At 40.6% G+C, this 18,194-nt stretch overlaps 1 protein-coding gene across 4 annotated transcripts in view; it reads right to left on the bottom strand.

The window, feature by feature from the left end:
- Window positions 1-9,990: 9,990 nt before the first annotated feature.
- Slc25a30 (solute carrier family 25 member 30) overlaps window positions 9,991-18,194 on the bottom strand; it is a 33,704-nt gene continuing 25,500 nt past the window's right edge. For 3 of the 4 annotated variants that reach the window (XM_074043358.1, XM_020151860.2, XM_074043359.1), the window contains 5 exons: window positions 17,124-17,219; window positions 16,202-16,326; window positions 13,736-13,874; window positions 12,399-12,479; window positions 9,991-11,316 (listed from right to left, as the gene is read on the bottom strand). In XM_074043358.1, coding sequence (XP_073899459.1) covers window positions 11,275-11,316; window positions 12,399-12,479; window positions 13,736-13,874; window positions 16,202-16,326; window positions 17,124-17,219 — 483 coding nt within the window. In that variant the 3' untranslated portion in view covers window positions 9,991-11,274. The remainder of the gene's footprint in view (window positions 11,317-12,398; window positions 12,480-13,735; window positions 13,875-16,201; window positions 16,327-17,123; window positions 17,220-18,194) is intronic. The other variant, XR_012436223.1, reaches the window with a different exon arrangement.

Genomic DNA, 18,194 nt, shown 5'->3' with positions numbered 1-18,194 from the left:
TGGTGGCATATGCCTATAATCCCAGCTCCTCAGAAGGCAGAGATGGGGGATCAAGGTTGAAGGTCAGTCTGGGAAAACTTAGCAATAGACTCTACCTGAAAAACAAACTGAAAATAAAAGGGCTCGGGGTGTGGCTGAAGTGGTAGAGTGTCTGCAAGCTCTAGGCCCCGAATTCAGTTCAATCCCTAGCACCATGTGAGAGCACACGTGCACACACACACACATACACAAAGTGGTGCCAGTGAGTAAGCACAGGATGGTATTACAGGAAGTATCTAATCCATTCTAGGAGAATGGAGGTAGGTTTCCCAAAGTAAAGGATTTCTAAGCAGTGTTTGGGCTGCAGTAAACAATAGATTTTGAATTCAGATCTAAATGGCAATAGGACAGAGGAGAAACCTGCTCAAGCTAGACAGAATAATGTGTGCTAAGGTCAAGAAGGAAGAGTGTGGAACATTGGTAGGAAGTCAGCAATTTGCCATCAAAGCTGAAGTGTGGAGTTGGAAGTGGAAAAGTTGGAAGGATAGATAGGAGGTGATGCCAAAGATGATTAGGGACAAGATTATGAAAACCCATGCTAAAGGCATGTCCCAGGAGGTGCTATTAGGAGATGGTGGGACCTTTCAGAGGTAGGGCCTTGTAGAAGGTCCTTAGGTCACTGAGGGCATGGCCTTGAAAGGAGGTTGTGGGACCCCAGGCCTTCAGGCTTTTTCCTGCTTCCTAGGTCTTGATGTAGATGGTCTGCTCTGTCATGTACTCCCTGACATTGCTGTCTGAGACCCTCAGCAGAAGCCCAAAGCAATGGAACCACCCTATCTTTCATTGGAATCTCAGCACTATGAACTAAGGAAAACTTTTCTCAGTTAATTGTCTCAGGTTTTTAATTACAGCAATATGGGGTTGGTTGACACAGCCTGGATGTCATGCTAAGGAGTTTGGCCTCTGTGCTGAGGACAGTGAGGACATTGCCACATTGACTCTGCAGAAAAGTCCCAGAGTGACACATGCATTGACAAGAGACTGGCTGGAGGTGGGAAAACAGAGTGAAAACTGTGTCAGTCATCTAAATGACCTGACCTCAAGAGTGTCAAGTGGACACAAAGAGGAAGAATGAAAAGACATTATGAAGATAAAGACACAAGACTTGACCTTGAATGTAAAAATGGACAGAGTGACTGGTAGTGACATATGCATGTGTCTTTTACTGAGAAGCAGACACAGAGGATGGTTTGGCAAAGAATGGCAGATCAGATATGGACATGAAGGATGCTGTGGGAATGTTTTACACAGAGAGAGAGAGAGAGAGAAAGAGAGGGAGGGAGAGAAAAAGGGAGGGAGAGAAAAAGGGAGGGAGGGAGGGGTAAAGAGGGAGGGAGAGAGAACTCGAAAGCATTCACCACCTCAAGGGAGAAATGTCACCAACCAACCATGTCCAGTTGACTACCTTTAAGCTTTAAAATCAGCCAGTCAGATGTAAAACAAATACTGGAAATATATGTCATCCACCTTGTCCTATGTCTGGAGCCAGATGGCTTAGGGAAGAATGGAAGTCATCAGAACGGAACAGAGCAGTTTCTCACTTGGACTTGCTGCAAAAGCTTTTGAGAAGCACTTGTCTGGCTGGGGGCATAGGGCGGTTCATGAAAGCTCTGAGAACAGAGAAAATGTATCTCTCACCTCCTAAATATGGTGATAGAAAGTGAAGTCCCAGGCCCCAGTGTAGCATGTCAACAGTGGAGGGGAAACGCCTGAAAACACTGAAGACAGCTCTACAGTGACCCCCAGCAAGATGCAGGCAACAACCAGAGATGTTGCTCTTTTCCAAGGGTGAAAGAGGAAGTTGTGAAGCTAGGCTTGGGCCTGGGGTCCAGCAATTAGAATACAGCTACAGATGGCTAGAGATTACTTGGTTCTCAGCTTTAATAAACTTCTCAGGGAGGTCCAGCCTCCCATAATACACACTCCTGTGGACTCCTGTACTTACTCTTTAAAAAAAAAAAAACCTATTAGCACAGGGGGAGGATATAAGGAAAGGGTGTAGGAGAGTGGATGTGGTGGAACTATTACGTATATAAATGGAAAAATGAGACCTGGTGAAACTATTCCAGGAATGGGGGGAGGGGAGATAAAGGAGAATGATGGAGGGGGTGAATTCAACTATGATATATTATAAGAACTTTTGTAAATGTCATAATGTACCCCACATACAATAAAAAAAATAAAAATTTAAAAAGGCAAAACTAAAAAGCATTATCAGCATATATGTGTACAGGGAGATACATTGTGATATTTGTATATATGTTTACAATGTATCTTAGACTTACACTCTTCCACCTACCCCGCCCCCTTTGTACTTACCCTTGTTAAAAAATAATTTTGGTGGTGGGGGGAATAGAAGCATGGCTGTCATATACATGTAAAATGGAAAGAGTAAACCAACTAGGGAAAAGAGGCTACCAGACATAGCCAAGCAACATTTCACAGGATTATAAATGAAAATAATATACCTTATACATAAGCTAAAAAATATTTTTAAAAAAATACACAGTGCTGGGGCTGGAACCCAGAGCCTCATGCATGTTAGGCAAGCACTCTACCACTAAGTTAAACCCCAAGTCCAAAAATCTAGATTTTTAAAGCCCTTAAAACTGAAAGACAGGGTTGGTGGAATGGCTCAAATGGTAAGAGTATATACCTAGAAAGTGTGAGGCCCTGAGTTCAAACCCCAGAGCTGCAAAAAAAAATTTTTTTTAAAAACTGAAAGATATTGTTGTAATTAAGTGGGTAAATAGTTGAAGAGAGAACTAGTAAACTGGGAAGTTGACAGAGAGGAGTTTTCCCAAACAGCATGAGAAAGGGGGATGGAAAATGAGAGAAGTGACATGGAGGAAAGAATGGGAAGGTTGTATTTGGCTAGGATACCATCAAGAAACAATTTCTCTGGAATGGTTCAAATAAAGAGACTTTAATAAAGTAAATAACTATAGCGATGTGGGCAGAGTTAAAGAAACTACTAGTGAAGATTGAGATAAAGCTCAGTGGTAGAGCACTTGCCTAGCATGTATGCAGGAGGCACCGCATTCAATCCCTAGCACTGCAAAAAAGGAGCGAGGACGACGGGATGGAAGAAAAGAGGGAGGGAGGGAAGAGAAAAATATTAGGGAGCATCAACAGTAGAAAACCATTGGCACTATGGGGTTGAAGAGGTAAGATTAAGAAGCATTATCAGAGTCCAGTGTAGGTTATAGCTGTGTGTTGTGGGCCATTTGGCAGGAGCGATGATCACAGACGGACACAGCAGTGAAGCAGGGAAAACAATGAAAAAAATTTTCTCTTCTATGTCATCTTCAAATTTCCTGCTGGTATTTCCATTGACTAAATTTAACTGGAAGCCAGAAGATAAGGGAAACTGAGTGAAGTCCACATCCATAGAACCAGCATCCAAAAACACAGAGCAGGTCATAAATGTAACGGACCTGGGGGGAAATGGAGACTAACCACCTTGTCCTTCATCATGGATTCAAGGCTCCCATTCCTAGAAGCACACATGTACTGTTGAAGTTCCAAACACATAGAGGGTTTTCTTTTTCAACTGTTTTTCAGAGACTCTCCTGATTGGGGCTGTCACACTGCAGGAGTCCTTCTCTGTCTGCTGCCTACGTATTGTTCAGACCGTCTGTAGATCTGACCTGTTGTTTCTCCCTCTGCCAACTGGCCATAGGGAAAGTGCCATGCTGCCATGGGTGTGGTCTGAGGAGAAGATAGCAATGCAGCAGAACTGCATGCCATGAGCCAGCCACTCATGCCTCAGGAACTGCTTGAGTTTGATGCTCTGTGTAACGTTTGCAGACAAAGTGCTGTTGTGCACACTCAACTTCATGGCTTGGTGGATCCAGTAACAACCAGTTTCATGATGGATAGCACAGATCACATGATCAAATGATCAGTGTCTATCAGGGCCCAGTGACAAGACAAGCTGTTTCTCAAAGGAAAAAGTTATTTGCAATAAAGGACAGGTTTGCTCCAATACCATCGTCAGGGGTCTGCACTGATTGTCAGGGCTTGCTGACAGCATACCTATCTTGCACAACAGCCTGGAGTTGCTGCAACTCTTCCCTTGCCCTGGACCCCCTCAGAACCAGCACCCTCACAAAGCTCTTCATAAATGGATCAGGCAGCATGCTCAAATATGCCGTGTTCCCTCCAAAGAGAGCCACCAAGTATTGTAATTTCTTCTGAGTGTCGAACATGCATGATTCAGCAACTTAGCTTCACTTTGATGGGGATAACCAGTCTCGGGCCACTGGACTTCTATAAAGATCACATGCTTTCCATGTCATTCATGTAATTGACTGTAAGTTGTGGGACGCTGTGATTACCAAGATCCTTGATCAGAGTACTACTCTCCTATGACAGAGTAGGAGCTAAAATACTGGAGGTGTACTGCTGTCCCTGCTGTGAAATCAAACCGTTTCCAGAAGTATCTGCTAACAAACAGAGGGGGAAAGCATTTTCTAGATGAATGGATGCTTCCCAAATACCAAGGGGCATGTTGATTTACTCGAATAAATTTGAATTTTTTTTCTTTTGGCAGTAGTGGGGTTTGAACTCAGGTCTTTGCACACTTTCTAGGCAGGTACTCTACCACTTGAGCCATGCCTCCAGCCCAGGATAATTTATTTGGAACAGAAGTAGCAACTCATTAAATTTACTATACTCTCTAAATAGGTCTCATTCTTTTAAGACCCATTTGCTTTTGCACAGGCCAAATAAGCAAGTTAAATGGAGAGATAAGAAATCATTTGTCTTTCCTGCATGGAGAGCAGAAGTATCCACCTTCCTACTTTATCCTGTTATACTAAAATTAATCCTTTGCTAAAATGTCAAAAAAAAAACTAGCTGCTAAATATTCTAGTTCCTGTCCTATGGAAGAACTGTATACTTTCCAAACCCCATTCCGTCTTGTCCATGTGACTTGCTTTAGCAAGTGAAATGTGAACAGAAGTGACATGGGTAACTTCAGGACAGAAGCTTTGAGAACTGATGCATGCTTTGCTATGATGTATCTTCCCTGTACCATAAGACTAGCAATGTTCCAGACAGAGGGGATCCCAGAGTGAAGGTAAGTGGAAAACAGCTTCAAACTGCAGTGGAGATGTAGCACGTACAAGAGGTTAACTTTTGTTATTGTATACCACTGACATTTTTGGTGTTGTTACCAAAGTAACCTGGCCTAACAAATATATACTGTCCCTAGAGGTTGGCATCAGTTCAGAGTCAGCATTCAAAATCCTGAAACCATCCTAAGCATGTTCCTTCCCCATGGTATGATCTCTTAAGGCTTGAGGAAGGATATTTGGTGTGTATTGTAGCAATGTCAAAGAGCTCCAGGTCTGTGAACTTACTCAGATTTAAAAATTGAGTGGCTTGTTTATTAGGGTGACCCAAATTAGATTTCTGCTTACCTGAGAATTTCCAGTTTCGTAGATCAAACCATATTTTAGTAGGTTGACCATCTAGGTCTTTCCGAGAGGTACCACCAAAGACTCTTAGAAGTCAAAGCATTTCTTCTGTCACTATGGCCCTACATCCTGCAGGATGTCTCCAGTATAAAACACTAGCACATGGTCTCTGAAATCATGAAGCCCATTTAAATGATAGCACTTCTCATTATTACCTCAGCAAGCAGAGGACACCCACTGCAAAGTTTTTAAAGTAAACTGGGCTCTCCTTGGCACTTTAATGTTCTCTGGGTCCCTCTTGGGGGACACAATCAATGAAAAAATTTCTTACCATTTTAGTGTAGAGGCCCACATAGGACGCACAACGATAATAACTGCATAAGCATGCTTCCATCAGAGTTAGGTGTCTAACTTTAGAGAATATTCTACAATATTCTACATGACTCATTCTTCCCTCCTACCAACTGGTGAACAAGTATACTGGTAAATGTTTAATAAGAGCCCTCATGCAAAAACAAAGCAAAACAAAACAAAGCCTGGGTTTGTAGTGTTTGTTGGTATCTGCAGTGTAAATATTCTCACCATGGCCAATGTCAAACTATCAACAAGATGCCACTTAACATGGAGTTGGAAAGAAGATATACAAACACATCATGAGATAGTGCTTCTACCACACAGACACAATAGACAGAAATAATTTCAAGAGCACACATACCAGGAAAATAGAAAGTGGTGAACTCTAAGTATTACCTTACCTGTAAGTTTATATAACTTAATTTTTAATAATGTCTGTAACAACTAGCTCACAAAACTGACAATTTGACAAACTATTCTCACATACTACTGAGCCAGGTCTAACACCACTGTCGCTGCTCTTAGTGTAGAATCTGCCCTTACCTCCAGCTCCCCCTCATCTCTGCATGGGCATAGTAACAGCTGAGCAATGGTGGGCAATCTTTCCTTGAGTTACTTGGCCACAGCCACCAACAATCAATGTCTCAAAAGCAACTGTAAATAGGACCACTCTGTATTGCGCTCAGTGAGGTCTTGCCTATTTATAGATATAGAAATACTTGGAAAAGAAAAATAGAAAATCAGTGAACACTGCTTTGGGCTGGAGTGTGCCTCAAGTGGTAGAGCACTTGCTCAGCAAGGCAAGGCCCTGAGAGCAAAACCCAGTATCATCAAAAAAAAAAAAAAAGAACTACCTGGAACAGCACTTCAGAGAGATCTAAAGCAATCAAACAGCTGTTGGTGTTTGGCTTTATTCCTCATATGAAAGGATAAGAAGCCCAGGAAAGAGGCTGGTTGAATAACAACCATTTGCTTGACATATGCTAGTTTCTCTTCCTAGATCAGGTCAGGGAATTATAGGAATTTCCAAAAAGCAAGGAAAGTTCCAAGTATTCAAATGCAAGTCTGGGCTCTTATCTTCCAACTTGGGACTGTACCAGGGCCAAAGGATGTGCACTGCTAAATGCAATAAGGACCAAGATCCACTTAAAACCATCGTCTTAGAAAAGTTCTGGAGATGGGTGGTAGTGAGAGTTGCACAACAATGTGAATCTACTTAATACCATAGAACTTTAAAATGATTAGGATGGTAAATTTTTAAAAAATTTTTTTAATCATCTCAGCTAAACCAAACACTAGCTGACAGAGGTTTTGATTTCTTTGGCCATAAAGAACTCTTAGTGGCTGAGATCTAACTCATTCTTCTCATGAACCACACAGTAAGCCACTGTATGGATGGATCATAGTTCAGGTGAACAGTGAAATAGATATACTTGTTTCTAGTTTCTTGCTCTTGCTACTCTTGGTTTCATTTTTGCATCACGCTTTTGAGAAACAGATTAATATACCACCTTTGTCTTGTATTCCCCTGCTTTGCTACAGAATGGATCTACTTATCATCTACCAAAAATTTATCCTGTCACATTTTTCCAGCTGCCAGTTTAAAAATAAATACCCTGGATCTAAAGCCAAATTTATCTAACAGGTGCCATCATCCAAGTGAAAGTTCCACTGTTACAGGCATTTGAGAGACACCAGCAGCCAGCTTTGACTCTCATATATAGTCAAAGCACGTAGGGTTAATGACATCCAGTCTCTTTAGGTAGGAGAACAAAGACAAAGTCTCCCCCTTTCTAGGGCATGAAACTGTTCTGCATGATACGATGGTGGATACATATACATATTGTAATGTACAACACCTAGAGTGAACCCTGTGATAAGTTATGGATGGGTGACAATGATGTGTCAATGTAGATGTTGAAAATGGGAGAAGAGAGAATATATGGGAATCTCTGTACCTACCACTCAATTTTGCTGGGAACCTAAAACTGCTCTAAAAAATAAATTTACAAAAAACAAATGTTTCCCTCTTTTACCCACTTCTAGTTTTTTTTTTTTTTTTTTTTTTTTAAACAAATCTCTTTGTTCATTAAACAGGCACCTAGAGAATCCCTTTTTTTGCAGTACTGGGGCTTGAATTCAGGGCTTGCACTTCAAGTCACTCCACCAACCCTATTTTTGTGAAAGCTTTTTTCAAGATAGGGTCTCCTGAACTATTTGCCCCGGCTGGCTTCAAACTTCGATCCTCCTGATCTCTGCCTCCTAAGTAGCTAGGATTATAGGTGTGAGCCACCAGCGCCTAGCTAGAGACTCCTTTTAAGTAAAACCGTTAATGAACCAAGTTCACATTTAGTTTGGTTGTTTTCTGCCAACCAGTTGTCCCTGCCTGGTCCACAGTTGGCCAAGGATCCCAGCTCCTGCTTCTAGCATCACCCAGCATCAGAAGTACTGAGGGAATATGACAGTTGGGACACTGACGTCTTCACACTGGTATGAATGTCCAGGCTGCCTTGCGAAGCCAGCCTTAGAATCAAATTCACTGGCCTCTCCTGAGCTGGGGGGCAGTTCATCTAATGAATACCAGGCAATGAGGAAGATGAATCCAACAACTTCTCCACACAACAGAAATGTCCATAACCATGTCACAAGCACTGCTTCTACCCTACCTTCTGGATTTTGGAGCTTGTCTCTGTCTACATGTTTCTACTTATCTGAAATAACCACAAATCATTTATTACTATACAAATAATATATTAAATAAACAAAATGGGGTTTATGCCATATATTCCAACAATGTTAAATAAAGAGCTTGAAGTATATAAAGGCTTATGAAAAATGTACTCTCTTTATATAACAGCACTCGAATAAATATGGAGAAAGGGAGCCATTTTTGTATTATGGATAAGCAACATTTTGCATCAATGATTACACAAACCTGTAAGTGAACAAACAGAAACACAACTTTGTCATAAAAACTAGAAATCCTTTTGCCATATAAGAACAATATCCAAGGAGGGAAGAACTACAGCCATACCCCTGAAAACAAGGGACCAAGTTGTTCAATTCCTTAAGTTGTTCTTGGTTAAAAATTTTAACAATTCCATTAACTCGCTCAGGAAACAGAAAAAGATAGTTTAGAAAAAAAACAGATTAAGATCCTGATCTATAAGGCACTTATTACATCTATATCATATTTCTATCAAATGCTCTGAAGTTTTACAGTAAAGTTTTAATTTCCTTTTAAGCTGGTATTGACATGTACGTAATTTGAAAAAAAATAATAAAAGAATATTGTCTAACATTCACTTTTTATATGCTTCTTCAAAATGAATTGTTTCTATTTCAGAAATTATATGCATTATTTAAAAAATAATGCCTTCTGCATTTTAAAAAAGTGGTTCAAAATAAAAAAAAAAAAGCAATCTTTTTGACTCAAAGAACTCAAAAGTGAAAGCCTCTACAGAAAGTCTATGACTTCAATGGAATGTTCTGGTAAGAAAAAAAAAATCTCTAACCTGTGGTTCAGCCTCAGGTGCATGGCCAGCCTGAGCTCAGTCCTTTACTGCCATCTAGTGCCCGCCAGGGAGATGTGCACTTGTATTTTAGTCTAAGCAATTAACAACTATGAGCCACCAATGACCTCTCTCTGTTCGTCTTTGGAAATATTTTTCAAAGAAAACATTAATAAGGAAAACAAGGTATAAATGGCTAGGAATAAAGTTGTCTGACCCTCAAGGAAAACCTGCATTCCTTCTGTTCTGTCTCAAGCACGTAGGAGCCCTAGTGGCTGGAAGAACTGGGAATTTGCCCATACATAATGCAGAAGTGGCCTGTCCTGGCACCCAGTTAGTATTTAGTATGGGTGTCAAAATGTACACCTGGGTCTGGGGATGTAGCTCAGGATGCTTGCCTCACACATGTGAAGCCTTGTGTTTGTCCCAAGCACTGCAAGTAATCAAAAAGTAGAGGTAAGGGGACCCACGTAAATATATTCCCACCTCCTAGAAAAGGAAAGGTCTTGGGGTTCTTAAGAGTTTTTATCCTGAAAAAAGAGGAAGGAGAATGATTTATAGCATCATTAGGAGAAACAACATATACCTTTTATCAGAAACTAGATAAAGAGATGTATTAAAAAAAATTACTTGGGGGTAAGGGGTGTAGCTCAGTGGTAGAGACCTTGCCTAGCATGCCTGAGGCCCTGATTTCAATCCTCAGCACTGCAAATAAAAAAAAAAAAAAAAAAAAAGGAAAGAAAGAAGTCGTTTTTAAAATTTCAAACAAGTGTTCCCCACCCAATCTAATTGGGAAATCCAGACAGGAAATATTTTAACAAATATGGCATAAACTAGTTAAAGATAAAAATCTAAGGGAAAAAAATCCAAACTCTTTGATTCACTAGTAACATTTTGCTAAATAAAATGTATTAAAACCTTCATTAAGTCAGTGTTCTGTGGTTTTTTTTTTTTTTTTTTTTCAGTACTGGGGTTTGAACTAAGATCTTCATATTTGCTACCATGTGAGCCATACTTCTAGCTCCCAGTGTTCTTTCTTTACCAAGGTCTTTAACAAAAGGCTTCAGTCATGATTACGGGAAAAGCCCGTGATAACAGACTTCCTTCTACATATACAGGCTGCTTACTGAAGGATCACAGCTGCAAACATGATGTAAGTGTGTCATATAGTAACACTATTATTTCTTCATTTGATCCCTACATCAATAGATGTCACTTTACAGACTGGGAAACAATAATCGTTGCTGCAAAATCATACAGCAAATTACTAATGTTACCGAAGATAGAAGACAAGTGGCTTGAAATCACCTTCTACCAACATATACCTTATATACCTTAATAACCTTTGAAGCCAACACATCACACCATAAATGCAGGTATTAATATACTGTAACAATTCCTCACAAAGGTCAAGTCTTCAAAGGCTTAAATCACTTATTATAAGTGAAAGTTCCTGCCAAAATAGGAAGTTATAAAGCAGTACAATTCCCCAAGAATCTATTTTTTGCACTGGTTACAGCTGGGGTTCAAAAGTCTGGGTCTCCACATGTGAAAGGTCTTCAGCTGACAAGAAGCAAAAGCTCCCAGCAATTCAAGCACAGTAACACCCTTTTAGAGGCTCCATCGATGGTTTTCATGAGTTTTTCCAGCTGTAAGCTGAGAAGCATCTGGAGTTACTGTCCCTGAAGAAAACAGCATTTTTATATATTATCTCAGATGTTGAAGGGCATTTCAGTGGTAAGGACTTGTGCCTGGGTGTCACAGGTCATTAACACTGATGAAGCATTTGATGCCAACACACACAGTGATCTGAACTAACCCTGTCTTCATCTGTGGCTCTCGTCCCAGAACCTGTGAAGAGCCGAACAGTGCAAAGCAGAAAGAAACACAGGAAGCTCTACTGTGCAGAAGTTTGCACTTTCAGAGGGATGTCTCATGAGGCCTTGTCACAAGTCCAGTTTCTTCAGCTGCTCATATGTCACAAAGAACTGTAGTTATGGGTTAAGGCTAACAAATCTTCAATTCAGAAAATGTCATCTTCTCAGCTCTAATATATAAAAACAGACTAACAACTAGCACATCTGCTAACAAATACACAGGCAGAGCTACAGCATATACACAGTTAAACATGAGGAACTCCATCCTAAACCACCTCCCCAACAGAGAGACATCACAGCTGAGATTATAAAGTCCCTAGCCTCAGCCTCCTCTGCGATGACGTCCATAGTGAGTGTGTGAGTGTGTGTGTGTGTGTGTGTGTGTGTGTGTCTGTCTGTCTGTCTCTTCTCTGGGATGATATCCAGAGAGAGAGAGAGAGAGAGAGTGTGTGTGTGTGTGTCTCTTCTCTGGGATGATGTCCAGAGAGAGAGAGAGAGAGAGAGAGTGTGAGTGTGAGAGAGAGAGAGAGAGTGTGTGTGTGTGTGTGTGTGTGTGTGTAACAAAGAGAGAAAAGCCTGGAAAATCTTCCTTCAGGGCTTCCACTAGGCAGCCTTCCTTGGGAGGGTGGAGCAGATGAAGAGAAATAAGAGGATGGTGAACCCCAACATTTCTCCTTAGTTCTGTCCTTTCATATCTACTGAACTCTCACTCCATTCCTGCCTCCTGCTTTTTGTGAAGGAAAAATACAGACCAGGCAGACACTTGAAGAGTTAATTCCTATTACTGTTTGCAGTCTACAGGAAGTATGTTTGGACCAGCTGCCAACCACATCCTTCCCCAGAACAGTGAGAAATATACAATCAATTCCCATTTCTCTCTGAAATCATAAATACCCTCAAACTTACCGAGCAGAATCCCACGAGATATTTTTATGAGTATCATTACCTTTCAATGATTACTGAGGGGTAATTATTTTTGAATGATTACCATCATTAAACAAAGATCCATGGTGTATAGCACAGAGATTTTGTATTTCCTAAAACAGAAACTAAGTAGTTATTTCTTAAAATCAAAGGAACTCAAAAGGATAAGAACTTACTTCTAAATTATAATTAATAATTTGATATTTTATACAAACAGTACTCCTTGGCTACATCTTTTTTTCCAGATCTACTATAACAGAAAAGGATACAATGATATTCCAAGGACCAAGCCTCAACCAATTTGGCCAAAACCCTTTATATAGAGCAAAAAACCCTTCATTCTTCCATGTCTATTTTAAAGAAAAAAAAGAGTTAACTTCAAACTTTCTAATTATATCAAATGTATGAGTAGTGGTCAGACTGATCTATTTTTCTCATAAATTAAATCCTGGAGCTAGGAGTGTAGCTCAGTGGTAGACTGCTTACTTGCAAAGCATGCATAAGGTCCTGGGCTCCATCTCCAACTCCGTAAGAAATTAAATTAAAATCCTGCTTGGAAGGACTGTTTAGAAATCTCTGCCTTCTGTCTTTGTTCTTTCAAGGCTTTTGCACAGGTGGAAGACTAAAGCTCCCTGCCAAACAACCCCACGTATAAAGGGTAGTCACAAAACAGACAAACAGTAGTTGAATGAATAAGAAATTAGATTTAATTCCAACTAGGGTCATTTGTTTCCATGCCATTCTGGCTACTAAACAGGTCAAGAAATAAAGAAGTAATGATGGAAAGATATAGCTCAGAGGACTGGGGGCATGGCTCAAGTGGTAGAGCACTTGTCTGTCTAGCAAGTGCAAGGTCCCGCGCACAAGCACAGTAACCCCCGCTCCCCAAAAAAGGATATTATTCAAGCTACTTCTAATTCCTGAGTTGCTAGGCAGATAAAAGTGACAATATATTAGCTTCATTAAAGCAATATTTGAAGAGTAAGATGTGCTAGTATTATGCCAGAGAACAGGAACAAGTGGTCCCTAGTCCTCGGCTGCTGGCAGTCAAGCAGGGAAGACAGTCAAAAACTTTCATCCATTCATTAACAGTAGACCAATTATCTGAGCTAAGAACTACAGCAAGACTCCGAGATATGGGATACTTATCTGGTCTGACTCAATAGGAAGATGATGTATTTTAGAAGGATACATATTTCTGTGATCACAGAAAATATTACTATTTTATTATCCTCCACAGTAGAGTGAAATTAAACACAAAATAAACTTTCACTTCTAAACATTCACCTAAATTTTATATCTATAAAAGTTCACCTTGGACAGGTGTGGTGGTACATGCCTGAAATCCAAGCACTTGGGAGGATGAGGCAGGAGAAATGGCAAGTTTAAAACCAGCTACATAGTGAGATCCTGACTCAAAAACAAAACAAACAAAAGTTAACCCTACTGTGGCGAAAAGTGTGCCATATGTACATCTAAGGGTTTTAGGGCATCATTCATCTTTAATAGCTGTCATAATTTACTTAAATATAAATATATATGTATGTGTGTGTGCACATTATGTGTGTGTGTAAAATTCCCAACCTTGAGCAGATACTCATCTCACCTGTAACAAGCAATCCAGGGTACCTGTGTAGCCAGAGCACCCGCCATCTCGAAGGACTCTCTGATTCATCATACGGGTTCTCACAACATCAACAGGGTTTGAGGCTAGGGCCCCCACCAGACCACAGGTGAAGCTTGAGCTACGAAGAAGGTAATAGTGGAAAAAGGCATTAAGATAACCAGCACTCGACTACAACTACTATCAAGGGCAGAAACAGCCTCCTCCCAGAACTATGCTAAAGCAACACAGGGAGCAACATGAAATGTACCAAGAACAAGGTCAGTATCTGGGGAGCTAGACAAACTTCCTTAACATCGACACTGATTATATTGGCTTACAAATTCCAGCCACAGCAAGGACACCTTTGGGGTTCCAGAAGTCAAAGAGTAAAAGAAACACGAAGAATGAGTCCAACATGATGTATTCCATCTAGTCACCTTAAGTAGGATCACAGTAACTGTGGCCCTATCATGTTCATATTGCTCAAACAAAAAGATCTCCTCACTGTAATGCCCCCAGAGGCCGCAGATTCTACTAGACTTCCAGTCTTACAAATAGGACATATTACAAATTGTTAAACTGAATTACATTAGGCTGAAAGTGCCTCCATTTATAATTAAATATAGCCTAAAGTAATGTGTAAACAACCTGCAACCTACCATGAAAATATGCTCTGTAACAAGCAGCCAAGTCTCAGCCAAACATTCAGCTGAAAGTTGCAAAAACATCCAGGTAAGGCAAATGCAGAATTTCAGTCAAAAAGACTATTTCTGTTCAGATGCTCCCGACCTTAGGATGGGATTGTGCCCAGTAAATCTATCCTAAGTTGAAAATACCGTTAACGGAAATGTGTTTAATGCATCTGACTTACCGAACATCATAGTTCAGGCTAGCCTACCTTAAATGTGCTCAGGACCGTTACATTAACTGTCACTTAGGCAAAACCATCTAACACAAAGGCTATTTTATACTAAAAGGTTGACTATCTGTAGTTTCTTAAATAGCATTGAAAGTAAAAACAGGGCTAGTGGATTAGCTCAAGTGATAAGAACACCTGAGGTCCTGAGTTCAAACCCTAGTACAGCCAAAAAAAAACAAGTAAAAAACAGAATGGTTGTGTGGGTGTACTTACCTTATAAGCCCTTTCTATTTTTCTGGCTATAAATATTGCCTGCACACACTGTGGGATGGAGTTCTCTGAACCACTTTTCATCACGAGTGCTGCCCTGTTCATGAACCTTTTCTCTGCTCAATTGAACTGTGTTAAATTTAACTTGTCCAAGACTTTTAACAGAATCCACTAACTCAGACAGTGTTCTTCACTCTCAGCATTCCTCACATGTTGGGCAAATTATTCTTTGTTGTGGAGGCTGTCCTGAACACACCAGAACATTTAGCTCCATGCAGAGCCTCTACCACTAGATACCAGATATACTCCTCCTATCACTAACAATCAGAACAGATCCCAGTTTGGACAAAGTCGCCCCGTGAGAGCTTTCCCACAAACTCTTGTTCTCCTGACCTAACTGGGGGCAACTGGAGATGCAGAAAGGACAAAGGATAGAAGACAGAGCTGCAGAAAGTTGGGGCCAGGTGTGCTGGGTGCTCGGATGGAGACGCACAACAACCTCATTGCTTCTTTTCTCTTATTCTTTAAAATCTTACTTCTGAAGTCTTTCTTTAAAACCTTGCTTTTCTATTCTTAAAGTCTCTTTCCTTAGACTCACTCTGTCCCATGTTTTCTTTAACCTCTCTTAAAGTCTTGGCCCTCTGACTTGCATCGCCCCATGTTCCCTTTAATCGCTAGCATAACTCAGCCACAGCAGCAGCAGTGTCATTCTTGCAGCAGCCTCACAAGCAGGCCTCAGCCAGCCAATCAAAATCCTTGTAAAAAACAAGGAGGTGGAGCAACAGTTCTCCAGGAGGGGCATGACACTATAACAAGAGAAACCTGCATTCCTACTTCTCTAAACATAAACAACTTAAGAAAAGCAGCTGTGCTGCATTTTGCCTTCACTCTCTTCTGCAGCTGGGGCCATGCCAAACTCAGCCTGTAGATCATTAAGCACAACTGTGCTTATGTCAAGTTCTCATAGGCTTCTCATTATCTGCTCCCCAGTCGTCCACCCTGCTAATGACATGTTCATGCAATGTAGTAATCTGTAGTTATAAAAATAAATGAAGTTTGTAAGAGCTAATGCAGGAAGATATCAGAATATATCCTTAAATTTTAAAAAGCAAATAAGAATACAAAGTGTGATCGTATTTGTGCAATAAAGCACATGTAATATACTGTTATAACCACACTGTCAACAGCTACCTATGCATACTTTTACTTTCTCTTTCTATCCTGCAATTTTTCAAATATAAAATAGTTACTTTCATAATAAACTATAAATTCATACTAAATTGCCTAAGTTTATGCATACCTAAAGTATTCAATTTTTAAAAAATCCACACACATACAGGAAGTGAGTGTAGGCAGTGTCTCCCATCAGGCCTGAGAGCACCAGATGCTTCTTGGTGATGTCATAGACCGGCAGCTCCACGCCGACCACAACAGCAGCCCTCTGAGCGGTGAGGGACACACCCTGGCAAAACATCAGTAAAATGATTCAGATGGGGTCTCTGCTCCCACTTCCGCATGAGGGCAGGAAAGGTTTCCCTCTCTTTCTGCCCCCACCCGTCTATACTAAAATAAATCCCTGCTAAAATTAAAAAATTCAGATATTCCTCCATAGAACACAAATGTGCAAAGGCTCCTCTCCACAAACTACAACCAATTTCTTATGTGTTCTGATTAGTAGGTAGAAACAAAGAGTAGGAAAAACCAGAGCAAGAACTCAAAAGCGATGACTTTGACACCAACTGTATGACCTTGGGCCAGGCCTTGGCTAGGACAAATCACCATACAGAGCTTCTGGTTTCCTTGTCACATGAGGGATCATACTGGATGACATTTAGGGTCTATTCTATGAAGTCAGTAGGAAATTAGGAAATAGCATTCCACGCCAGCCTTGCCTAATAACACAGATCTCATTTAATAGCCATTAAGTCACACTGATAATCATCCAGTGGAAGTGGAACCTAGAGACATTTTCCGTAAGGATTTAAACAACAACAAAAATAAGTAAAGGTTCAAACAAACAGAAAGGTGCTCAACTTTAACAAAACCTCTTAGACTTGAAAATCATAACATATTCATTACATTCCCATTTTACAGATAGGAAAATAAAGGAAAAAGATCTTCAAAAGCAGAAAATGCCACTCTTCTGCCCTTACTCCATTTTGCCACTTGGATAAAATAAAGTGACAGAAATATGACGTAAATTTTACACAGGAAAAAAGGGTAAGAACTAAGTTAGTTAGAGCTGTTCTTCAAGCTTACCTTCCATAATCCTCTTGTCCCTTCCTGCTGGTAAATGTTAATGAAGTTGCCTATCATTCCTCCTCGAACAGTGCTGTTTTGTGCTTGCATTCGTATCTGAAGATTAAAGACCAACGTGAGAAGGAAACTGGCACATTTCCCCACCACCACACCACATACCTCTGACAGGCATTCAGTCTATTGCTTAATAACCCTTAGAAGAAAAGTATAGCATACACACAACTGTGATGCTACTTTAAAATGTTCTCAGTAGACTAAAAGCCTCTAAGGATTAGTTCTTAGGAACCCTGGACTCTAAAGCTATATCCACCAGCCCTTTTTGTTTTGTGTGTGAAGGGTTTTTTCGAGATAGGGTCTCATGAACTATATGCCTGGCTGACTTTGAACTTTGATCCTTCTGATCTCTGCCTTCTGAGTAGCTAGGATTACAGGCATGAGCCACAGGTGCATGACTTATATATGCCGTGTGTGTGTGTGTGCGCGCTCGCGCATGCACACGCACGCATGTTACTGAGGGTTGAACTCAGGGCCTCATGCTTATTGGGAGGTGCTCTACCACTTGAGACACTCCATAGACCTTTTCGTATTGTTTATCTTTGAGATAGGGTCTCTCTCACTTTACACCTGGGCTACAATCCTATTTGTGCTTCCCGCAGCCGGAATGTGAAGCATGCATTACGACACCCAGCTATTGGTTGAGATGGTATCTCATGAACGTTTTGCGCAGGTTGGCTTAAGCCCCAATCCTCCCCTGCCCTTTATCTACAGCATTTTATTAAGTCTCAAAAAACTTTTTTTTTTTCTTTTTAAGACCTTTGGGAAAGACAGAAAACAGTTTATTTCCCTACAGGTTACTAAGTAGGAAGGACAGGAAGAGATGGTAATTCTAAAGATTTAACATAATTAATGAGCACTATCCAGTGTAGTTGGCTGCAGTGCACACAGGGAAGCAGAGTTCAATTATTACAAGCCACTACTATTTTCACTCACTGAAGCAAAAGGCACACAGGCAAGCTGGCCATGTGATGGTCACATGATACCGTTACACTTGACCTTACTAGGGAACCTCTC

This window comes from Castor canadensis, chromosome 10 (genome assembly GCF_047511655.1).
Source record: "Castor canadensis chromosome 10, mCasCan1.hap1v2, whole genome shotgun sequence".
Taxonomy (NCBI): domain Eukaryota; kingdom Metazoa; phylum Chordata; class Mammalia; order Rodentia; family Castoridae; genus Castor; species Castor canadensis.
Note: the sequence above shows the minus strand (reverse complement) of the source record. Positions and strands in the feature narration are given on the sequence as shown.